We start from the raw sequence: 25,658 nt of genomic DNA on the forward strand, positions 1-25,658 counted from the left end.
CACACAGACAATGCTGGAAGACCTCAGCAGGTCAGGCAGCAGCTATAGAGAGGAATAAAGACTCGACGTTTTGGCCGAGCCCACCACGAGGACTGGAAAGGAGGGGCAAAGAAGCCGGAATAAGTAGGTGGAGGGGAGGGGAAGGGAGTACAGGCTGGATGGTGATAGGTGAGGCCAGATGAGAGAGAAAGGGGTGGGTGGGGGAGAGGGAGATGAAGCACGAAGATAGGTGATAGATAAGAAATTTGAAGGGCTGAAGAAGAGGGAATCTAATAGGAGGTGAGAGTGGACCATGGGACAGAAAGGAGGAGGAGGGACAACAGAGGAAAGTGATAGGTCGGTGAGGAGAAGAGAAGGGGTAAGAGGGCAGACTGAATAGGGAACGGAAAATGAGAGAAGGGGAGGAGGCTGTGGAGAAATGACCAGAGTTGGAGAAATCAGTGTTTGTGCCATCAGGTTGGAAGTTACCCTAATGGAAGAGGAGGTGTTGTTCCTCCAACCTGAGAGTGGCCTGATCATGGCTGTAGAGGAGGCCGTGGACTGACATGTCAGAATGGAAATGGGGTGTTGAATTAAAATGGCTGGCCACCAGGCATTGGGAATGATTTGTTTGGAAAGCTTAACGCTGTGTTATGCACTTGCTGTTTTTCTCTATCCCTCGGGGACTGCTTCATTTCACATTGTTTGTCAGTGATTTGGACAATGCAATTGATGGATTTGTGGCAAAGTTTGTGGATGATGTGAAGATAGGTGGAGGAGTAGATAGTGCTGAGGAAGCAATGCGATTGCAGCAGGACTTAGATTAATTGGAAGAATGAGCAAAAAAGTGGCAGATGGAACACTCTGTTGGGAAGTGTATGACAATTCACTTTGCTTAAAGTAACAATAGTGCAGACTATTATCTAAAGAGGGAGAAGGTTTAAACATCAGAGGTGCAGAAGTTCTTGTGCAAAACTCCCAGAAGGTTAGTTTACAGGTTGAGTCTGTGGTAAAGAAGGCAAATGCAATGTTGGCATTTATTTCAAGGGGAATAGAATATAAAAGCAAGGAGATAATGCTGAGCCTTTATAAGACAATAGTCAGAGTGCACTTGGAGTATTGCCAACAGTTTTGGACCCCATATCTTGGAAAGGATATGATGTCAGTGGAGAGAGTCCAGACTCCAGTTCATGAGGATGATTCTGGGAGTGAAGGGGTTAATGTAAGAGGAGCGTTTGGCAGCCTGTACTCACGGGAATTTAGTAGAATGCGGGGGAATCTCATTGAAACCTACCAAATATCGAAAAGACTAGATAGGGTGGATGTAGAGAGGATATTTCCTATGGTGGGGTATCCAGAACTAGAAGGCACTGAGGGGCAGCCTTTTGGATCAGAGGCAAAGAGGAATTTTTTTATTGCCAGAGACTAGTGAATCTGTTAGAATGCTCTGCCACTGAATGTGGTGGAGGCCAAGTATATTTAAAACGGAAGTTGATCGCTTCCTGATCAGTCAGGGCATCTAAGGATATGGCAAGAAGGCAGGTGTGTGGGGTTGAGTGGGATCCGGGATCACCATGATGGAATGGCGGAGCAGACTCGATAGGCTGAATGGCCTAATTCTGCTCCTATGTCTTATGGTCTCACATGACCAAGCCAGACTGGTGATTTGGGGCACTGTGGAGAGCATTCTGACAGGCTGTATCACTGTCTGGTATGGAGGGGCTACTGCACAGGACCAAAAGAAGCTGCAGAAAGTTGTAAATCTAATCAGCTTCATCTTGGGTACTAGCCTACAAAGTATCCAGGACATCTTTAGGAAGCAGTGTCTCAGAAAGGCAGTGTCCATTATTAAAGACCTCCAGCACCCAGGGCATGCTCTTTTCTCACTGTTACCATCAGGTAGGAGGTACAGAAGCCTGAAGGCACACACTCAGCGATTCAGGAATAGCTTCTTCCTCAGTGGACTTTGAAGCTTTGGATACTACCTCACTTCTTTCTAATATACAGTATTTCTGTTTTTGCACATTTAAAAAAAAATCTATTCGATATACGTAATTGATTTACTTGTTTTGTTTTATTTATTATTTTTTTTCTCTCTCTCTGCTAGATTCTGTATTGCATTGAGCTAAGTTAACAAATTTCACATCACATGCCAGTGATAATAAACCTGATTCTGATTCTGATTCCAATCTCATTCAGTGGAACGGAGAGCTCGAACCTTCTCTTCCATGTATCCACGTTGATGACATTTGTCTTGGGTTGTCCAACAACTAGTCTTGCGGATTGTTGAAACATTGATTTTCTGGAAGGCAGTGCCATAGAACAATACACTGATTGATGCAACTGTGTTCATTTTGTCTTCCTAGTTGTTTTGTCTGCATTGTCTGTCCTTGAGGATGAATCTTCCCTTATTGAACATTTTCTGGCTGAGCTGAACAGTGTTCAAGTGTGCCTGAGTGGGGGTTTGTCACTGAGAACTGCCCCAAGACTTGAGCACAAAAGTCATGGAGTCACACTGCAGGGAAATCAGGTTCTTCAGCTCTTAACAGTCTGTGCCTTCAATTACCTGCCTACACTAATTCAATTGTTTAAAAATTTGCCACACTCTCTCATCAAGTCCTTCAGCTTCTGTCACTCACCTATGTATTTAGGGCAATCTACAATGGCCAAATAACCTCTGAACTAAACACCTTGGGAAGAGGGAGACACTGGAGCGCTTGGGAGAAATTTACAAACTCCCCACAGGTGCCACGAGGTTGCAGTTCTACTTGCTGCACCTGCCCTTAAACGCAGCCCGCCACTCCAATGCTGAGGGATGCACTGTTGGAGCTGTTAAATTGTTTTGGCAGGGCTTTTGAAAGGCCCCATGTGTTATTTAAAAATCAGGGAGACTCCCCTCGTCTCCTGATCTGTGATGATCCATCACTGTCACACTGCATGTTTGTGGGAGCTGGTTGCATCCAAATTAGGTACTATACTCCCTACCTGAAAAAAGACTATTATTTATTAGGTGTTTCATAGATAATGCAGAAGGCGCTAGGCCGGTGTAGGTCCTTGATCAAGGGATAGATGAAAAGAAGTAAGATGTAAGAACGATTTCCAGCACTGGAACTTAAACGGTTAGTGTGCTGTTTTCCATTTTGAGTCAATATATCTCTGTCTGTGTAATTATCTGAATGACTGAGCCTTTTCTATAACAAATTGTGATCCAGTTCTGGAGCCACTGGTTTATCACACATTATTATTTATAACCGAGAGATTGGGAAATCCTTGACATGTAGCCAATGCAGAGTAATTCAGAATGACGGAAATGGTCCCAGACGGCCCCCTGGTGTGGAAGCAGTGTGTCCATGGGCTGATATTAGAGACCCTTTGAGGGGCTCCAAGGCCCTGAGTTATAGGGAGAGGTGGAACAGGATAGGACTTTATTTCTTGGAGTGTTGGAGACTGCCAGGCAACCATTAAAATTTCGACCTGGCTTTCTCAGATGCCCGCGTTTGGCTTCTAATGAGCTCTTCCAATCTCGGCCATGTGTCCAGTTCCTGCACGTGGGCCAGTGAAATAAAACATGAGAAAGAGCAGGTGGTGCTATTCACAGCCCCAGCATGCTGTACTTTGATAGTGTCACGGGGCAAACATGGGTTTTGCACAGCAAGATCTCATACCAGCCATCCAGTTGTGACAGCACAGTCTGATCTGGTCACATTGTATGTGTGAGATTTCAGGGTTAGTGTGCCATGTATCTAGTGAGTGGTGCAGCAGTCACCCTGTCCATGCACCTCACGATTTTATACACCTCTGCAAGGTCACTGCTCGGTCTCCTACAAGCCAAGGAATAAAGCCCTAGCCTGTTCAATCTCTCCCTATAGCTCAGCTTCTTGAATCCTCTCAACATTCTTGTAAATTTTAGAGTCATACCATACCACACCACAGAAACAGGCCCTTCAGCCCATCTAGCCTCTGCCAAACTGTTATTCTGCCTAGTCCCATTGACCCCACACCTAGACCATACCCCTCCCATCCATGTTCTTATCCAACCTTCTCTTAAATGTTGCAATCAAACTCACTGGAAGCTTATTCCGCACTTGCACCGGTCTCTGAGTGAGGTAGTTTTACCTTTCACCCTTAACCTATGACCGCTAGTTTCCAGTCTCACCTCACCTCACCTCAATGGTAAAAAAAAACACCTGCTTGCATTTATCCTGTCTATACCCTTCATAATTTCGTAAACTCCTATCAAGTCTCCCCTCATTCTGTAATGCACCAGGAAATAAAGGCCTAACCTAGCTTAGGAAAATGGAGGGCTATGCGATAGGGTAATTCTCGGCAGCTTCTAGAGTAGGTTACATGGTCGGCTCAACGTTGTGGGCCGAAAATCTACAGCATTATGTGCTGTGGATTTCGATGATTCTATGATTCTATTCAACCTTTCCTTATAACTCAGGTCCTCAAGTCCCCACAATATTCTTGTAAATTTTCTCTGTATTCTTAAATCTTTTTTGATTTCAAATCCTCAGATCTTCTTTTCCAGCCTTTCCTATAACAGTGTAACCAAAATACTCACTGGGCCCTTGATTTAACCCCGAGAAGGAAAGATGGCGCCTCTTGACCGCGCCGCATTCCCTCGGTGTTGCCTTCCTTCCGTGCTGCATTAGTGTGCCACCCTGTTTTTTTTGTGCTGCACCCTTTGGAATGAGAATTGAACGCATGGTTCTGTGACCTGTAGACACAAACACTGCTCAATGAGCCAGCCCTTTCTCTGTGTGCATGCTTTCCCAAGTTTGGACTGAATATTTAGCAGAGGAGCAGAGATAGCTGGGTTCTGACCAGTTGATTGAGTCACAGGGGCCAGTTTGTATGATGCCTGTGAGCAGTCAGTTGTGATTGATGAGCAATGGAAAATATTCAGCCAGAGGCTCGTGTCTGTAAGCTGAGAGAGAGCTGGCAACTGAAGTTTAAGAGTTCTGTGTCTTGGACCAAATACAAGTTGCTTAGCAGTACAGTAAAAGTTATTGGATTTTCTTAAAGGCAGTTTGCATCCTGCCCAAGATATGCTTAGCTTCACTGTGTGGTGCTTAGCTGTACAGTAGCAGGGTCACCTGCTGAAAGGCAAGAGAGTTTTTGCTCCAGGCTTGTAGATTCCAGTTGGACAGACCATGCGATCGAATTCACCGGTAGGTTTCAATGCATAGTGTTTCATTGCTGATAAAGGCTTCAGCTGTCATGGAGGGCTAAACGTGTAAGGTTGCTAAATACTTAGCTCGGACTTTGGATGTGGCCTGGCCTTCTGATGGCTTTGGCGCAAATGTTGGCGTGGTTTGCACAGCAGAGGCTCCTTGCTGCCCTCTGTACCAGATTCGGTCATGCTCTCACCAGTTATCTGGGCAACCTTTGTCTCTTGGGAAGGAGAATGTTAGTATATTGACTGTGTGGTCAGCAATCCCATGATGAACACAAACGATTGAGACGTGGTTGATCCCTTATTGAGTGTAGTGTTGACCTCCCTGCATTAATACTTGGTGGCTGTTTGACTGCTATGGGTGACTAGACCTCAGGTGGTGGATACATCTATTATTTCATTCTCACTATTTAGAAATAGTTGATGATACAATTACAGGGTGGAGGGGCAGGTAGTGTTGTGGAGGTACTGAGACTCCAGAAGGACTGGGGCAGGTTTGGAAAGGAGGCAATGAAATGGTAGATCAAGTCAAGTCAAGTAGTCACTCTTTATTGTCATTTCGACCATAACTGCTGGTACAATACACAGTAAAAATGAGATAACGTTTTTCAGGACCATGGTGCTATATGAAACAATACAAAAACTACACTGAACTATGTAAAACAACACAAAACCACACTAGACTACAGACCTACCCAGGACTGCATAAAGTGCACAAAACAGTGCAGGTATTACAATAAATAATAAACAAGACAATAGGCACAATAGAGGGCAGTAGGTTGGTGTCAGTCCAGGCTCTGGGTATTGAGGAGTCTGATGCCTTGGGGAAAGAAACTGTTACGTAGTCTGGTCGTGAGAGCCCGAATGCTTCGGTGCCTTTTTCCAGATGGCAGAAGGGAGAAGAGTTTGTATGAGGGGTGCGTGGGGTCCTTCGTAATGCTGTTTGCTTTACGGATGCAGCGTGTGGTGTAAATGTCTGTAATAGCGGGAAGAGAGACCCCGATGATCTTCTCAGCTGACCTCACTATCCGCTGCAGGGTCTTGCGATCTGAGATGGTGCAATTTCTGAACCAGGCAGTGATGCAGCTGCTCAGGATGCTCTCAATACAACCTCTGTAGAATGTGGTGAGGATGGGGGGTGGGAGATGGACTTTTCTCAGCCTTCGCAGAAAGTAGAGACGCTGCTGGGCTTTCTTTGCTGTGGAACTGGTGTTGAGGGACCAGGTGAGATTCTCCTCACAAACGATGGATCACAGCACAGGGAACTGTGGGGCCATGCACCTTGGCAAGAAGAATAAAGGTGTAGACTATATTTTAAAATGGGAGAGAATTTGGAAATCTGACACGCAGAGTCCAAGTTCACTATTTGCCCAAGGTTGACTTCCAGGTTCGATCAGTAGTAAGGAAGGCAAATGCACTGTTAGCATTCATGACAAGAGGATAAGAAAATAAATTAAGGATGCATTGCTGAGGATTTTTAAGGTGTTGGTTAGACCGTATTTGGAATATTGAGGGTCATCTTGGACCCTATATCTAAGGAAGGACGTGCTGGGTCTGGAGAAGATCCAAAGGAGAATCACAATGATCTTGGGAATGAAAGGCTTAATGTATGAGATACATTTGATGTCTCTGGGCCTGTACTCGATGGATTTCAGGATGATTGGTCGGGGGAGGGCTATCAGTGCAATCTACCAGATTCTGAAAGGACCAGACAGAGTGTTCATGGAGAGGATGGTTCCATTATTGGGAGAGTCTAGTATCTGAGAGCACAGGCTCAGGTTAAAGGGACGTCCCTTTTAGATCTGATAAGAGGAGGAATTTCTTCACTCAGAGGGTGGTGAATGTGTGGAATTTGTTGCCACAGAGTGGGCAAGTCATTGGGCAAGGCAAGTAAATAAGGCAAAAATTGAAATGTTCTTTATTGGTAAAGGGGTCAGGGACTATGGGGAGAAGGCAGGAGAATGGGGTTGAGAAAATGCATCAACCATGATTAAATGGCTGAGCAGACTCGATGGATCAAATAGTTTAATTCTTATGGTTTTCAGGGCATTTAAGTATCTAAAAAATAAATTTTTTAAACAGATTAAATAAAATCACCCAAAAGGAATTGTAAATTAAGTTAAATGTTTCTGTTCGTACATAAAAGAAGAAAAAAATCGATTTCATTTACCTTTTTAATGGAAGTTGGCAAAGCCATCTAAATGGATGGATCATCAATTGCCATCAACGACATATATACAGAAAGGGGCCAGTAACATCAAGAAGGATCTCACCCACCCTGTTCATGGACTGTTTGTCCCATTCCCATTAGGAAGGAGGCTACGTAGCATCCATGCCAGGACCACCAGACTCAAAAACAGTTACTTTCTCCAAGCAATAAGGCTGACCAACATGTCCACTCATTAACCCACCCCTCTACAACCCCCAACCACCACTTTATCATTTCCTATCAGTTATCTTATGTGCACTCCTGACACTCCTGTGCCTAGTAGCACTTTATGGACAGACAATTAATCTATGTATATAAATTATCTTATGTATTTATATTTATTGTACTTTTTATTATTGTGTTCTTTATCTTATTGTGTCTTTATTTGTACTGCATCAGATCTGGAGTAACAATTATTTTTATCTCCTTTAAACTTGTGTACTGGAAATGACATTAAACAATCTGGAGTCTGGAATGACACAGAGCAGAGGGGGCCAGATAGGAATTTGCCCAATTAGAAAATGCTGTTAGTTTCTGGTGAGTTCAAGGGCGGTGTGGGACTTTTGATATTCCACTGTCTAACTTGATGTGCTTTCAGTGTTACCACACTGTGTAGACTGGAAAGTCCAGGAGGGCTGCTGTGTGGACATATACAACAGCAGTTCAAAATCACTGCACTATGTCCTGTTAGTCCACTTTGAGAACAATGTATATCCTGTTTAAGTGTGCAGGTTGGTGTGTGTCTACCTGTTGCTGCAAGGTAGCAAAGAAGGGCTCCAATTTATTCAGCAGCAGCGTATATGATTAATCATGAAATGTGTTAAGCCACATTGTGCACTTAAGCTCAGTTGAACAAATAATCTAAAGTTTAAAAAAACTTACATGAGAACTGAGGGAAAGTTGGCTGATGAGAAATTAGTTCAAGGCTACTGGCTGGGCATGTGGAGTTGTGGTTGTAGTCAGATCAATCATTGTCTATTGAAATAGGATAGAGGGAACGAGTGGCCTCTCTCTGCTCCTCATCCAAACATTGGAATGAGGGTTGTCTGCTCTCTCAGGTGCTTGTGAAGATTCCACATTGAAGAAGAGCAGAGAGAGATCTCTAGTTCACTGGGCAACAGTTATCCCTCGTTCTGCCTCATGAAAAAGAAAGAAATTATTTGGTTATTGCCATGTTTTCTTACGTGGAACCTTGCGGTGTACAAATTGGCAGTCCTGTTGTGATGTGACTCCACCTCAACAGTTCTCCATTATTAAGTGTTTTTCTGCTATTATTAAGGCCGCCTGGAAAGTTTTTTTGGAATCTCGGGTCCTCTCTTACGTGTGTTGCTGACCCTATCCAGTGCAAGGTGTCCGCGGATGACCTGGACTCGGGCTTTGTAAAGCTATTTCAAACTGCCGCGAAGTTACATTTCAGTCCCTTGCAACAAAAAGTAACAGGAATGTAGTGGATCTTCAATTAGTTTCATTTAGTAACTTTCATGTGTTCTCACAACCCTGCTTTGGACCTGTGCTGAGAGTGAGAGACTCCTCGCCCCACTTGGATAGAACCCATCGTGTACGAAGTTCAGGTCGAGTCAGGAATGTACTCTGATAAAATACTCAGGGCGGAGCAGTGTGAGTACTTTGAGACACATCAGACAACCCCCCGTGTTGTTATTGTATTCCCGTTGGGATACAGTCGGGTGCAGGTTCTGACTTGTCATTTGGCTTTGGGATCACGTCGGCCCTGCTCTGTACTTTGCACAGATCTGACTGATTTCTAAACATGTTCTCTGCTGCTGATCAATATTTGTTTAATAGGACGTTCCACCTATCATAATGGTAGTGCTGGGATAGGATGGGTTTATAACCCTAGGCTTGGGTTTCGATTGGAATGAATTCTACACTGAAGCAGACTCTGCCAAGCCATTTTAAATGGACCCTTGCTCAACTATTATGAGAACTGATCACACTCACACGCTGGTTCCACAGCCTGGGATCCTTTGCGGCAAAAGTATCAGAACCATACTATGGATCCAGGGGCACTATACACTCTCTTAAGGTTACAGCTGTCAATAACTCATACATCTCTCCACCTGTGTACTAGTTGCAAGCCCCTTGCTTGCAGTGTCATTTTGATTATCTTGCCCTTAGTTCCCAATATACTTCAACTTTCTGTTAAGTCACTAACTTCTGCAATGTTGTTTGACTGCTTTCGTGGCAGATGCTGGTGTGTGTATGGAGTGTTAACTTTTACCCAAGGCAGTTCCTTGTGAGCAGGATATAGCATGGCTTCATTCAGGAGCAAACATTGGGAAGATTGATTGTGGAGTCAGATGACAAGGTTTTGTACTTTTGGTGATGTGCTTCCTGCTCCCGAGCTGTTGTTTTAATTACATCACTTGGCCCTTTAAAGGAATAAAACTCTTGCACTATTGATGTTTCTGGCTACATTGCAAACACATTTCTGCCTGGAAGTAAAAATCAAATTGCTGAAGGCTCACAGTGGGGTAAGCATAGGGAAAAGGGATCGTTGGTGACTCAGGTCAAGATCTTGTATCAGTCTAGATGAGGGATTGCCAACCCAGAGTTGGTTAATGGTAGGGGTCCACAGCACAAAAAAAAAATGGGAACCCCTGGTCTATATGTTGCCTGACCCACTGTGTTCCTCCAGCAGATGTTTTTTTTTTGCCCTCGATTTCAGAAACTGCAGTTTCTTTTGTAACTACGTAGAATGCCTCCAGAAGTTTTGATCTGTGTACAAAGGCTGCAACGCGCCAACCCATTTCTGAGACATGCATTTATTCAGTGTTCAGGTTCTGGGTTGTGCATTTCCTGTAAGATACATGTCAACAAGCTCTCGCAAGGTATGAATCCTACAAACCGTAGTTCCTGCATCGTGCGAGTTGCATGGTTCCCGGGAATGGCGGGCCGTACAATTCCTGGGCAAGACGAAGGTTCTGTCCTCCCAGTATTTTCGTGTTCCCTTATTTCTCCAAGTGCGTGCGCTGTACGATCTCGTGCTGGGACAAGGTCACCATGCTGCTGGTCTCTGCCCCTGTCACAATTAGTTTCACAACAAGTCACAACAAGTGACAGTGGTCTCTGATAAGCTCTGCCTCTGCAGTTCTCACACCCGTGTGAGGAGATGCATTGCCTCACCTCGCAGATCCCCGGTGGCCTGGTGGAGATCATACTGTGCAACCCAACTCACTCCATTGTTCGGCGGAGAAAATGGCATCATTGTGGTCTGAAGATCAGTTGGTATTCCTTCTGTAGCGTATGAGAAGCACACCGTCCTTTCCCAGTGAAAAAGGAACCAAAAACCTGAGGGCAGAGGGTTAAGGTGAAAGAGGAATGATTTAAAAGGGACCTGAGGTGCAAATTCTTCATGCAGTGGTTGATAGATACATGAGACAGGTTGCCAGAGGTAATGATTGAGACGGGTACATTAATACATCTAAAAGTCATTTGATGGTATATAGATAGGAAAGGTCCAAAGCAGGAATTCTCAATCTGAGGGTCCATGGACCCCTTGCTTAATGGTATTGGTCCATGGCACAAAAGAAAGTTGGGAATCCCTAGTTTATATGGATAAGGGCCAAACAGAGGCAACTGGTGGAACTGCGGCCTTTGCAGTGCCAGAGAGCCAGGTTCAGTCTGAGCTTGGGTGCTGTTGGCGTGGAGTTTGCATGGCGTCCCTGCATTGAGCATCCGCACACACCTTGTTCGGCACGGATAACTTGAGTTGAAGAGTTTGTTTCCGTGTTGTGTGACTGTAAGGCTTCCCGTTATGAAAAGCAAAGCCCAGCTGAAGTGTTGGGGTAAACTGGTAACGACCTGTCTGTTCGTTGATCTTTCCGGACTTGGTAAGCAGGCCCATGCGGGCGGCGTTGGCTGTTTCCACGTGGGGCGTTGGTGGGGGGAGGTGGGGTTTCCCTTGCAGGGCTCCAGCCTGTCGTGTTTGTTCTGCCGCTGACTGTGCCCCCTTGCCCGCCGCAGGGTTGCAGACTGAAGACGAGCACTTATCACCGGGAGCCCGTCCACCTGCAGAGGGGCAAGCAGCAAGCGGCCCGTCACCAGAGGCAGCCCCAGTCCACTGTGACGTTCCACCGGACACCGCGGGCACCACCGGCACCCCTGGAGGGTCTCCGTCCCTGGAGAGCTCAGCAAGGAACGAGGAGCTTGCCTCTGAAGGTCAGGCGGGCAGCGAGGCTCCGCCGTTTTCGGCGGTAACCCGGTGCACGCCAACGGGTGTGGGTCCACAAGAAGGAGGCATGACTGTTCCTGAGGCAGCACCATCCACAAAGGAACAGGCAGAAGAATGCTTGGAGGTCTCAGGCAGCAAGACCAAACATAAAAAGGCCCCCCCTCCATCGCTGGAGCTGGGGGCAGTGGGTGACAGCGAAGCCATGCCAATGCCAAGGTCATCCTACAACTTTGACCCCAACAACTTCGACAACAGCATCAACCCTTTCACCTCAGGGGGTTGCAGGCTGCAGGACTCTCCTCCAGCCCATGGTCACACCCTGGAGGCCGAGGGTGAGGAGGGGACGGGGCCGCAGGCAGACAGCAACGGGGCGGTGCTGAAGCTGGCTTTCGACTTCTCCGAGGACAAGGAGAACACTGAGACCCGGGTGCCCGTGGCCAAGAAGGCAGGCAGGAAGTCTGGTGGCCGGGGCGGGAAGAAGCAGAGACCGACCGCGCTCAAGCCAGCCCCTCCGGAAGAAAAGGACGAAGCCTCACACGTCCCCAATTCTGATGACATTCCCATTCCCAAAAAATCTTACAACTTGGATTCAGTCCAGTGGGATGACCCCAACTTCAACCCCTTCGGCAGCGGCTCCGGTCTGCGGAATTCACCCACTGCGCCGAAAGGGACGTACGGGTTTGACCCCGAGCGGTTCGAGGACGTAGCCGACCCTTTCAAGCCCTCGAAAAGTCTGGCCCTCGTGGACGAGCCCCCCTCCTCTGTGAAGCCGGAGACCAGGGAGACTGAGCCAGAGGCCCTTGAGGTGGCTGGCGAGGAGGATGTAACAAAGGCGTCACCAAGGAAGCCCAAGCCTCGAGTGATAACGTGAGTGTTACCTCCATTCTTTCCTCATGCTGTCCCTCTCCCTCTCTCTCTCCACACACACTCTCTCTCACATTCTCTCTCTACCCCCTCCCCTTCTCTCTCTCTCCCACACCCTCTCTCTCCTGCACACTCTCTCTCTCACAGTCTCTCTCCCGCACTCTCTCTCTCCCACAGTCTCTATCTCCCGCACTCTCTCTCTCCCACTCCCTCTCTCTCTCTCCCTCTCTCCCACACTCTCTCTCTCCCACAGTCTCTCTCTCCACACTCTCTCTCTCTCACATTCTCTCTCTACCCCCTCCCCTTCTCTCTCTCTCCCACACCCTCTCTCTCCTGCACACTCTCTCTCTCACAGTCTCTCTCCCGCACTCTCTCTCTCCCACAGTCTCTATCTCCCGCACTCTCTCTCTCCCACTCCCTCTCTCTCTCTCTCCCTCTCTCCCACACTCTCTCTCTCCCACAGTCTCTCTCTCCACACTCTCTCTCTCTCTCTCATTCTCTCTCTACCCCCTCTCCTTCCCTCTATCTCCCGCACTCTCTCTCTCCCACAGTCTCTATTTCCCGCACTCTCTCTCCCACTCTCTCTCTCTCTCTTTCTCTCTCCCACACTCTCTCTCTCTCCACACCCTCTCTCTCTCACGTTCTCTCTCTACCCCCTCTCCTTCTCTCTATCTCCCACACCCTCTGTCTCCCGCACTCTCTCTCACCCACACCCTCTATCTCCCACACCCTCTATCTCCCACACCCTCTATCTCCCACACCCTCTATCTCCCACACTCTCTCTCTCACATTCTCTCTCTACCCCCTCTCCTTCTCTCTCTCCCACACTCTCTATCTCCCGCACTCTCTATCTCCCGCACTCTCTATCTCCCACACTCTCTATCGCCCGCACTCTCTATCTCCCGCACTCTCTCTCTCACACTCTCTCTCCTTTTCTCTCTCTCCCACACCCTTTATCTCCCGCACTTTCTCTCTCCCGCACTCTGTCTCTCTTGCACCCTCTCTCTCCCGCACACTCTCTCTCTCACAGTCTCTATCTCCCGCACTCTCTCTCTCTCTCCCGCACTCTCTCTCTCCCCCACACTCTCTCTCTCCCACAGTCTCTATCTCCCGCACTGTCTCTCTCCCACTCTCTCTCTCTCCCTCTCTCCCACACTCTCTCTCCCACAGTCTCTCTCTCTCACATTCTCTCTCTACCCCCTCTCCTTCTCTCTATCTCCCACACCCTCTATCTCCCGCACCCTCTGTCTCCCGCACCCTCTGTCTCTCTCTCACATTCTCTCTCTACCCCCTCTCCTCTCTCTCTCCCACACCCTCTCTCTCCCGCACTCTCTCTCTCCCCCGCACTCTCTCTCTCCCACACACTCTCTCTCTTGCACTCTCTGTCTCTCTTGCACTCTCTCTCTCCCACACTCTCTCCCACTCTCTCTCTCCCTCTCTCCCACTCTCTCTCTCCCCACTCTCTCTCTCTCCCCACTCTCTCTCCCCACTCTCTCTCTCCCCCACACTCTCTCCCCCACACTCTCTCTCTCCCGCACTCTCTCTCTCCCGCGCACTCTCTCTCTCACATTCTCTCTCTACCCCCTCTCCTTCTCTCTCTCTCCCACACTCTCTCTCTCCCGCACCCTCTGTCTCCCACACCCTCTGTCTCCCGCACTCTCTCTCTCCCACACCCTCTATCTCCCACACCCTATCTCCCGCACTCTCTCTCTCTCGCACTCTCTCTCTCTCACATTCTCTCTCTACCCCCTCTCCTTCTCTCTCTCTCCCACACGCTCTCTCCTTCTCTCTCTCCCACACCCTCTATCTCCCGCACTCTCTCTCTCCCACTCTCTCTCTCCTGCACTCTCTCTCTCCCACAGTCTCTCCCTCCCACACTCTCTCTCTCTCCCGCACAATTTCCCTCTTGCACTCTCTGTCTCTCTTGCACGCTCTCTCTCCCACACTCTCTCTCCCACACTCTCTCTCCCACTCTCTCTCTCTCCCTCTCTCCCACTCTCTCCCTCTCTCCCCCCACTCTCTCCCTCTCTCCCCCCACTCTCTCTCTCTCCCCCCCACTCTCTCTACCCCCCTCCCTCTTTTCCTTTTGATATCTAGGCTTTGTCTCTATGCATTGAAGTACCTTGTGTGAGTTTGCGGAGTCGGTTACACTTTGCCCAGCCCATGCCGTCGTTGACTAACACCACACCCCTCTGTTCGGTCTGGCTGAACCGACCCCCTCGGGTCCACTGAGCAGCCACAGGCCGTGAGCAATGTCCTTAGGCTTTACCATCTATGGCCTTGCTCTGGACAACCCTGAGAGCTTTGCTTCATGACACAACATGACGGCCCTCAGAAAAAGCTGATGTGGAGAGCATCCACACCCCCTCCTCCCCCCCCCCCCCCCCCCCGGTGCTGAGTGGAGAAGTTTGGTGACTCTGTCCCTCTGTGTGTCAGGTCAGAGGGCAGAGGTCAGAAGAAGACTGCCCTGTGAGCAGTGCCTCGCTGATAGTTCAAGGGTTGGAGGGGTTGTTAGTTAAGGATGAAGGTCTCTTTTTCCCCGAAGGGATTTGCTTGCTAATATTTAGTGTTGACACTTCTAGCTCATGGAGACCCTGGGATGATTCAGACTTGCAAGCGATGGGTTGCTGCTTCTTCCTGCTTCCCCCAAGTTCAAATCCACTGAAGAACTCCGTGCACCCCAGATATGGGGGGGTGGGGGAACTATTGACCTCGGACACTAATCTATTCTCTGACTATGATTCAAATCAGGCTGCAGAGCTTAGCATGAGGCTATTCAGCCCACAGTGCCTGTGTTCCAGCATCGGGTCTCATTTCTACCAAGCCAATACCTGAGAGTTCCATTGCTTCGGGTTTCCCGTTAATTTCCTGCCCAGCTCTCCCTGCCTCAATTATGATGATGGTGTAAATAAGAAGCCCTTTCTAGTTGCTTGATCCACTGAGAAAGGAAATGGTGAGCCATCACAGCACCTGGCTATGGGCTAGGGTACTGAATACGGGTGAGCTACTTCAGATTGGACAGTGAACCAGGAACTGTGTGTTGCATCAACTGTGCTATACACTTGGGCTTAGAATAGGATATTTCGGAGCTGAAAGAATTATAGGAATTAGGAGCAGAAGTAGAATATCTGGCCGGTGGAGCCTGCTCTACCATTCAAAATGATCATGGCTGATCTGGCCATGGACTCAGCTCCTTTTCCCCAAAACCCTTAATTCCCCTACTATCCAAAAAAAAAAAATCCAATTGTATTCTAAATATACTTAATGAGGTAGCCACTACTGCTTCCCTGGGCAGAGAATTACACAGATTTGCTATTCTCTGGGAAAAGCAGTTTCTTCTCATTTCCATTCTAAATTGATTCCCCGAATCTTGAGGTTATGTCCCCTTGTTCTAGGGTCACTTTCCAGTAGAAACCATTTTCCTGTATCTCATCTGTCCCTTTCATAATGTTCTATGTCTCTGTATGATTCCCTCTCATTCTTCTGAATTCCAGCGAGTATAGACCCAAACAACTCCATCTGTCCTCATAGGGTAGCCTGTCGTCTCCAGAATCAACCTGGTGAACTTCCTCTGCATCACCTCCAAAGCCAGTGAATATCTCCTCAAGTAAGGAGGCCAGAACTGCATGCCATACTCCGGCTGTGGTCTCAGCAGTACTCTTCATAACCCTTCTGCTCTTAAATTCAATCCCTCTAGCAATGGAGGCCAACTTCCCACTTGCCTTCTTGATAACCTGCTGCACCTGCAAACCAACCTTTTGCGATTTGTGCACAAGCTCTCTCAAGTTGCTCTGCACAACAGCATGCTGCTATCTTTCACCGTTAAATAACCTGTGACCTTTCCACATTTACCAATGTTGTGCTCCATATGCCAGACCCTTGCCCACTCACTTAACCTCTGAGTCTCGCTGCATCCGCTGCATAATTCACTATCTTTATCGCCGCCCCTCCCTCCCCACTAACCCCTTGTCAGTGGCTCTCCCTCCAGGAGCTTTCATTGGACTGTCTGTTGATGCCCTCTCTTGCACCTCACCCGAACACTTCCTCTGAATCTGAGCAGCACTGGTGCTCATCTCCCTGCAGTGGCCTGTCACACCGTCACTTGCCTGCAGCCCCCTCTACAGAGTAACAGTGGGTGCCCCCCGAGGTTTCCGTTACAGTAGCGCACACAGAATGCTGGAGGAACTCAGTGGCTCAGGCAGCATCTGTGGAGGGAAATGAAAAGTCGAAGGTTTGGGCTGATAGCAATCATCAGAAGGCCATTGTCAGTCTGAAAGGTCGGCTGTTTATTCCCCTTCATAGATGCTGCCTGACCTGCTGGGTTCCTCCAGCATTTTGTGTGTGTTGCTCCGGATTTCCAGCGTCCGCAGAATCTTTTGTGTTTCCATTAGAGGCCTCGTCCTGCTTCTAATGACAGGACATAACCCTGTGGTGCCTCACAGTGTGCCGTGAAACACTGCCCGTTCTCCCACCCTGTTGTAGGCGAAGAGGAAATGGTAGAGAGGCAATGTGGCCTGTTGATGTCTCATACTCTCTCCTCTTCTATCCAAACCAACAGTCACTGAAGCCCGGCAGTTGCTTCATCCCTTGGTATAGGGGTCGGAAAGGAGTCTCTGAACCCCATGTCCAATCTGAGGATCACTGCAGCCCACAGTGCAGTCTTAAGAGTGCAGGTTGACAGGTAACATCCACCTCTGGACCTCAGACACCGCAACACCCTGCAAGCTGTCAGAGGTTCCTAGAAGGCTTCAGAAAGGTTTAAAGTTTGAAACAGTCAGATTTCTCTGGGTTGGGGTGTTTATGTTCTTCAGAAGTTAAGTACATGGATTGAAGTGGTTCAGAGGGTTATGTGCCAAACCCAGGCAGATGGAACTAGATCACTGGGCAGGACGGTTGACATGAACCAGTTGGGCAGGAGGGTTTGTTCTTAACTGGTGATGGTGTGGTACGGTGGCTGGAGTTCACTCTCACTGATTCATTTGGTTCCTGATCCCTGTTACATGGCAAGCCTGGCACATTTGCTCCCTGCTCATGGTCATCTGGTGCCATCACAGTTCACCCTTTGACCCCATGACCTTCTAACGACCTTCCATCCGTTAGTACTCATGTTAACTCTGCTCCAATAACCACCACGTAGAGTGGTGTCTGCAACTTCCTGTTGTTATCCAAAAGCTCCCAGATGTGCCAACATTCATTGCCTATTCAAAGTTGGAATGTTCCAAGTAAAATTATTATCAAAGTTCATATATGTCACCCATATACAACCCCCAGATTTGTTTTCTTGCGGGCATACTCTGTAACTCCAAGAACCATAATAGAATCAATGAGAGACCGCACCCAACAGGGTGGACAAACAACAAATCCACAAAAAGCAACGAAATGTGAAAATACAAAAGAAAAAGATAATAATAATAAATAAGTAAGCAATAAATATTGAGAACATGAGATGAAGTGTCCTTCAAAGTGAGTCTATAGGCTGTGGGAGCAGTTCAGTGATGGGGCAAGTGAGGTTGAATGAAGTTATCCCCTCTGGTTCAAGAGGCTGATGTTTGAGGGGTAATAACTGTTCCTGAACCCTCAGATGGTCTGAGTCCTGAGGTTCCTGTACCACCCTCCTGATGGAGGGATCTCTGTGGGTCAGAAGTGGGCACAGTCCTTCCCTAGAGAACAGTAATAAACAGATGGAGCAGAAAACAAACTGCTGGAGGAGTTTAGTGGGCCAGGCAGCATCTATGGAGGGAAGTTGATATTCACATTTCAGATTGTGAGTCTTGATCAGGATTGAAAGATGGATGGGAGATAGCCAGTGCTGAGGTGACAGGAAAGGAGTGGAGCAAGAACTGGCAATTGATAAGTTGATCCGCCCCTTCCTTCCACCTCCTTACACTGGCTATCTCCTCTCTGCCTTTCAGTACTGATGAAGGCCCTTGACCTGAAATACCGACTATTTGTTTCCCTCCCCAGGTGCCGCCTGACCTGCTGAGCTCCTCCAGCACTCTTTATTCCAGTTCCTAGTCTGTTTCCAGTAAGCAGATAATCATGTTTGACAGCCTGATAGTTTGTGGTCACCCCAGCTTTGAACGGACAGCCTAATTAACACAGGTTGATTTCCTTACCTGCCTGTGTGGGGCTGGAAGGAATTGGAGCTCTCTCCCTGTGGGATGTGACTAGAGGTCGTGAATCCACCCTAATGGCCACACTCTGGCACCCCTCCAAGAGCAACAACGTACCTGAAAATGCGTAACCAGTGCACCCATCTCCAGAGGGCAAACAGGCTGATTTTCGGACAGGTTTACCTTTGTTAACTGTTGGATGATGCATCCTTTAAATAAACTGGGACAGGAAAAGTGGTGCCTGACAATCTCCACAATGTTACACTGTTCCTCCTATACCTAGGCTGCCTTAAACACAGATGTGTGCATTCAGTTGCCAGCATGTAACGGCAGGGATGTCACGTGGTTGGAGACTCCGCGGGGGAGGGTGGAGGGAAGGTGGGAATGTGGAGCTGACGATCCCATCACATTGTAAGACCATAAGACATGGGAGCAGGATTCAGCCCATCAAGTCTTCTCCACCATTCCATTATGGCTGACTTACTATCCCTCTCAGCCCATTCTTCTGCCTTCTCCCTGTAACCTTCGATGCCCTGACTAATCAAGAACCTATCAGCCTCCGCCTTAAATATACCCAATGACCCAATGATGTGGCAATGAATTCCACAGATCCACCACCCTCTAGCTAAAGAAAATTTTCTTCATCTCTGTTCTAAATGGACATGCCTCAATTCTGAGGCTGTGCCCTCTGTTTCTGAACTCACCCACGATAGGAAGCATCCTCTCCACATCCACTCCATCTAGCCCCTTCAATATTTGATACCTTTCAATGAGATTGCCCCTTGTTCTTCTAAACTCCAATGAAGACAGACCCAGAGCCTTTAACCGCTCCTCATATGTTAACCCTATCATTCCTGGGACCATTCTCACGAACCTGCCCTGTACCTCTCCAGTGCCAGCACACCTTTTCTTAGATAAGGGGCCCAAAGCTGCTCACAATATTCCAAATGAGGCCTTGCCAGTGCCTCATCAGTACATCATTGCTTTTGTATTCTAGTCCTCTCAAAATGGATGCTAACATTGCATTTCCTTCCTCACTACCAACTCAACATGCAAGTTAACCTTTAGAGAATCCTGTATAATAACTCCCAATTCCCTTTTTGACTTTTCTCCCAATTTAGAAAATAGTCCATGGCTTTATTCCTTCTGCCGCAGTCCATAGCCAGGCTCTTCCCTACACTATATTCCATCTGCCACTTCTTTGACCTTTCCCCCAATTTGTCTAAGGCTGTCTGCAGACACCCTGCTTCCTCAATACTACCTGCCCCTCCGCCTATCTTATCGTCTGCTGCAGGGTGAATTCTATCATATTGTGATCACTGTCTTCTAAGGGCTCCTGTACCTTAAGCTCCCTAATCGAATTTGGGTTATAGATAAATCTTAATCCAGAATTGCCATTCCCCTTGTGGCTCGACTACAAGCTGCTCTAAAAAGCCATCCTATAGGCATTCTACAAATTCCCTCTCTTCGGATTCAGTATCAACTTGATTTTCCCAGTCTACCTGCATATTGAAATCCCCCATGATTATCACAACATTGCCCTTTTTACATGTCTTTTCTATCTCCCATGTAATTTGTAGCCCTCATCCTGGCTACTGTTCGGAGGCCTGCATATAGTTCCCTTCAGGGCCTATTTACCCTTGCATTTTCTTAACTCTACCAATAAGGATTCTTCATCTTCAAATCCTATGTCACCTCCTTCTAAGGATTTGATATTGTTTTTACCAACAGAGACGCCCTACCCCTTCCGCCTACCTACCTGTCCTTTCGATGTAAAGCGTATCCTTGGATGTTAAACTCCCAACTATGATCTTCTTTCAGCCATGACTCAGGGATGCCCACAATGTCATACCTTCCAATCTCTACCTGCACTACAAGATCATCTACCTTATTTCGTATGCTGAGTACATTCAAATAAATCACCTTCAGTCCTGCGTTCATCACCCTTTTCGATTTTGTCCTCCTGTTACATTTTAACTCATCCCACTGACTGCAATTTTCCCCGTCCTTCCTCACAAAACACTGTATCTACTCATATACCAACTGCCTCTTTCTCAGCCCTATCACTCCCGCTTGCCAAATTAGCTTAAACCCTCCCCAGAACTCCAGTAAACCTGCCCACAAGGAGGTTGGTCCCCTCGGGTTCAGGTATAACCCGTCCTTCTTGTACAGGTCATACCTCCCCCAGAACAGATCCCAGTGATCCAGAAATCTGAAACCCTGACCCCTGCACCAATTCTTCAGCCGTGTACTCATCTGCCAAATCATCCTATTCTTACCCTCACTGGCGTGTGGCACAGGCATCAATCCAGAAACTACTACCCTGGAGGTCCTGCTTTTCAGCTTTGTGCCGAACTCCCTCTATTGCCTCAGTAGGACCTTCTCCCTATTCCCACCCAAGTCATTGGTACCAATGTATACCACGACTTCCAGCTATTCGCCCTCCCCCTTTAGAATGCCGTGAACCCAATACAGGATATCCCTTTACCTGGAACCCTGGAGGCATTATTCCATCCGGGTGTCTCTTTCACATCCACAGAATCTGCTTTCTGCTCCTCTGTGGAATCCTGTATCACTACTACACTCCTCTTCTCCCCAGTTCCCTTCTGAGCCACAGAGACAGAATCAGCGCCAGAGGATGGGTCACAGCAGCTTCCCCCTGGTATTTCATCCCCCGCCCCCACCCCCCCACAATCAGTATCCAAGGTGGTACTGTATACTTATTAGTGAGGGGAAGGAGCACTAGCCAGCTATTCCCTTTCACTCTCTTGACAGTCACCCAGGCACCTGGCCCCAGCAGCTACCTCGCTGTACCTTCCATCTATCACCTCCTCATCCTCCCGTGATCGGCCATGGTCTTAATTGAGGCTTCAGCCCAAATAGTCAACAATTCCTTTCATCCACAGATTCTGCTCGATCAGCTGAGTTCCTCCAGCAGATTGTCTGATGGCCCAGATTCCAGCATCTGCATTCTTTTGTGTCTTTGTGATCTTATTAAATGCCGGAGCAGGCCTGAAGGGCTGAGTTCATTCTCCTGCTCCTGGTCTGTGAGTTTTGTATATTTGCAGAAACTATCCAGCTGGCAGCCCTAGATTCCAGGAGTTAGATTACTGAAATAGCAACCCAGAAAACTGAGCCTGTGACCTGAGAGACCTGTTCAAATCCCAAATCAGCAATTAAAGCAAATTAAATTCCCTTCATTAAGAGATTTACAATTAGTTCTGACAACAAAAGGCTGGATTACCATGAAAACCCATCTGGATACTGGTACGAGATGTGACCTCTAACCTACAGAAATGTCACTCGTCCAAGGGCAAATAGGGATGGTCAATAAATGCTAGCACATCTGGGAAGCTGTGACATCAAAATGCTTTTATAACTAGGAACCCGGAGCTACTACTCTCCTGTGTGTGCGGTAGATGTTACCCTGAGGTTTAAATGCTGACGTTCCCATCAGATCAGCCATGGTCATAATCGAGTTTGAGGATTCTGAGGCAGGGTCTAGGCCCAAATACTCAACAGTTCCTTCCCAAAGGGAATGTAAAGTATGGGGTTCCGTTCTTCCCAAACACAAGAGGGACGATGATCCTCTGTAGGCCTGTATAACCCCACTGGATCACTACACAGGGGGTGACAGGTGTACCCTGAAAACTGGAGCTTAGGGTCAAATTGGAAATTTTAGGGAAAGGGCAATGCGACTTCTCAGTGGAATGCTCGAGCTCCACACACCCTCTGTGAAGGAGAATGACGTGGAAGCTCAGCCAGACTGGACATTCGCTCTTGACTCCTGGAAACCCCTTTGTTGGCCAGTGTTGGGTCGAGGAGTTTAGAAGGCCATTCAAGGGGTTGACCCAGAGTTGTTCTCTGCACCACTCTGCGATGGGGGAGTCACTAGATCAGTCCTCAACCATTGCGTGGAAGCTTTGTGCTGCCAGCCTTGTCTGTCTCCCAGATGGGGATTAGAGTCAAGCCTACCTCCCACCCTGGGACAAGGGACAGATGGGAGATGTCAGTAGTGGTTTCATTTAGTCATCTGGGATGAAGTAGGTGTGTGAAGGATTTTTAAAGAAAATTTGAAAAAAATTAGGACCAGCTTCTGCCTCATCCATTTATTTGTCCCTTGAGTCTTAGTCTCTGTCTCTCCCTCTCTCCCTCTCTCCCTCTCTCTCTCTTCCCCCTCCCCCTCCCTCCTTCTCTCTCCTCTCTCCCCTCTCCCCTCTCCCCTCTCCCCTCTCCCCTCTCCCTTCTCCCTTCTCCCCTCTCCCCTCTCCCCTCTCCCCTCTCTCATTTCTCTCTCCCTCCCTCCCTCCCTCCACCCCCCTCTCTCTCTCCCCCCCCCCCCCCCGGTAAGAACATAAGAAATTGAAGTATGAGGAAGCCCTCTTCTCTGAGCTTATGGCTGGTCATCAGCCTTGCTGACACCTTCCTGCACAAACCCCGTATCCCTTGATTCATAGAGACAGGCATCATGGAAACAGGCCCTTCAGCCCAACTTAGCTATACCAACAAAGATTTCCCTTGGAGCTAGTCCTATTTGCCTGAGTTTGGCTCATATCACTTTGCTATCCACATTCCCTTAACATCTTAATATCCATTCTTCTCCCCTTTGGTAACTGAGCCTCCACAGACATCTAAACATTCACTAACCTCAAGTGAAGATATTTCTTTTCATCTCTAACCTTAAATGGTTGGCCTCTATTTTTGAGACTGTAACTAGTTATAGACATCCCGGCCAATAGAAATTCCATCCCTTCATCAACAAACCCCTGGAGAATTTAGTGTGTTACAAAGAATTCGTCACTTGTCCTTCTAAATGATGGGAGAACAGGCCCATTCTGGCCATTCTCTCCCTCTAGACATTCCTCATCATCACAAAATCAATCTGGTGAACCTTTCCTCTTCTCCTCTACTGCAATCCAAACAGATCAGGACTGCATTCAGTTCTCCAAACACAATCTTACTAGGACCACATTAAGTGACTTTATTCTCGTTCTCAAACCCCCTTGCAGTGAATGACAAAATACTATTAATTTACTAATTATTTTGATGGCCAAGAGTTTGGTGCAAAGTTCATCGTTCACTTGGTCTACCACTCCCAACCCAGGAGTTCCAGAGCTAGATATGGCCAGAGTCCATCAGGTCCACTCACCAGCTCATTTGGCTGAATCTAGATGACTGAATGCTGGGACCTGCCTGTCAGTGAAAGGCTGGGTGTTTCCCCTCCCAAAGGCATGGTACAGTGCGGCTTGTTTGAAGGTGGCTGGCTTGGCTATTGGTAATGTCACCAATCCAACCATCTACCCAGAAGCTAAGACATTTACCAGCTGTCATTCCCAAATTAGTTGGTGCTCCCATTTCCCACTCAGGCCACGGCAAGGTAAAGTCCCACCATGGAAGTATTAGGACTCAGACAAATGATATTTTACTCTGAGAGGAGATGCTGATAATATGGCCACACCTCCAATAGAGGAAGAGAAGCAAAGGTTCACCAGATTGATTCCCGGGATGGTGCAAGTGTCCTACAGGGACAGATGAAGCAGATAGACCTGTGCCCTCTGAAATTTAGGAGATCTCTTTTAAAATCACACACTTTTCTCATGGGATGGTATTTTTATCCCCTGAAGTTAGATGGTTTGCAGGCTTGGAAGTTAATAGACGTTTTGGTTTATTATTGACACATGTACCAAGACCTAGTGAAAAGCTTGTCGTGCCTACTGTCCATACGGATCAAATGATTACGTGCAGTGAGGTAGAACAAGGTAAAACAATAACAGAATGTGGAATAATCAGGCATAGAAACCCACCCCTGCCACCTGCGTATTTAACATGGGCCAAGAAACCCAACTAAGCATTGGAGGTAGGCTAGTCATTTAAGTACTTCTCTGAAACTGCTTTTTAATTGCCCTGTACAAACTCAAGAATACCAATGGATTGGGCAAGAGTTATGTACGCGGCAGAAGGGGAGTGTTCCCCACAGTCCTATCAGATTGGACAGTGATCCCTTCTCTCCCTCTCTCATCGCCTACCCCGTCCCCCAACCTCCAACCCAGCAGTCGCTGAAACACAAGGGAACATGCTGCCCCTCACCATATTCAGGCATCTTCTCTGGCACCGTAATCTCCATTCCTCCCCACCACCTCAGTAGCCCAGCCTGTTCCTGATGCGGCTCTGCTCCCACCACCATGTCCTGGTAGACTCCTTCCCTCTCTCTCTCTCTCTCTCTCTCTCTCTCTCTCTCTCTGCCTGCCTGCCTCTTCCTGCCACTCTGATCAGTGTGAGGAAGGAGGGGGTGGTGGCCAACCACAGTGCGGAGGTTAAAGCCAGCACAGACGCAGATGTCTGAACTCTTAACGGGGACTACAGATGAACCTTAGAGCCTCGGCTCTTAGTCTTTTCCCAGGCAAGGGATGGAGGCGAGGAGGGCAGATGCAGAAAGGGCATTGTTGGATAGCTGGCAGAGAGGACAGCTGCAGTAAAAAGGTGCCAGTCATACAGAGTGGACCCTGCTATGGTTGGACTGAGATAAGGACGACATGGTAGCATAGTAGTTAGAGTAACACTGTTATGGTGCCAGTAAATGGGATTCAGTGCCTACTGCTGTCTGCGAGGACCTTGTATGTTTTTCCTGTCACTGCGTGGATTTCTTATGGGTGCTCTTGATTTACTCCCACATTCCAAAGACGAATAGGCTCGTTTGGCCAGAACGGCCTGTTACCATACCTACTCTCTAAATAAAATCCGTCTCAGAGTCTGGGGAACAGTGCAGTCCTCCCAACCCCAGCCTCCCAGTAGCGCAAAGAGGTACAAGGAGCTCACAGGAAGTATTGACCTCAAAGGAGCTGTGAGCAGGCCATGTCCTGAGGTGAGTCTGGTCTGCCACCCACCACTAGTCATGGAGTTAAAGGAGCGGGTTTCCATGGTTGCAGATGTTTGGGGATTTATCTTTGATCAAGACAGTACTACGTTCGGATTTCTGTCTTTTGACCTGCACTGACAGGCATGTTAACGATTAAAGTGGCAGATTTAGAGAGTAAAGTTTAGACAATGCATTGAAGCACCAGAGAGATGGGCATTGAAGCACCAGAGAGATGGGCATTGCCACACTGGCACGTGGTTGCTCCC

The 25,658-nt window shown here is 47.9% G+C and overlaps 1 protein-coding gene across 5 annotated transcripts in view; it reads left to right on the top strand.

Moving 5' to 3' along the window:
- Nucleotides 1-25,658, top strand: part of tacc1 (transforming, acidic coiled-coil containing protein 1) — a 212,889-nt gene that overhangs the window by 119,487 nt on the left and 67,744 nt on the right. For all 5 annotated transcript variants that reach the window (XR_011886958.1, XM_072266464.1, XM_072266465.1 and 2 more), the window contains exon 3: nucleotides 11,352-12,426. Coding sequence is in view for 4 of the 5 variants with exons in the window: in XM_072266464.1 (XP_072122565.1) it covers nucleotides 11,352-12,426 (1,075 nt within the window). In the remaining variant the exon portion in view is untranslated. The remainder of the gene's footprint in view (nucleotides 1-11,351; nucleotides 12,427-25,658) is intronic.

The sequence above is a fragment of the Mobula birostris genome, chromosome 8, assembly GCF_030028105.1.
Source record: "Mobula birostris isolate sMobBir1 chromosome 8, sMobBir1.hap1, whole genome shotgun sequence".
Classification (NCBI taxonomy): domain Eukaryota; kingdom Metazoa; phylum Chordata; class Chondrichthyes; order Myliobatiformes; family Myliobatidae; genus Mobula; species Mobula birostris.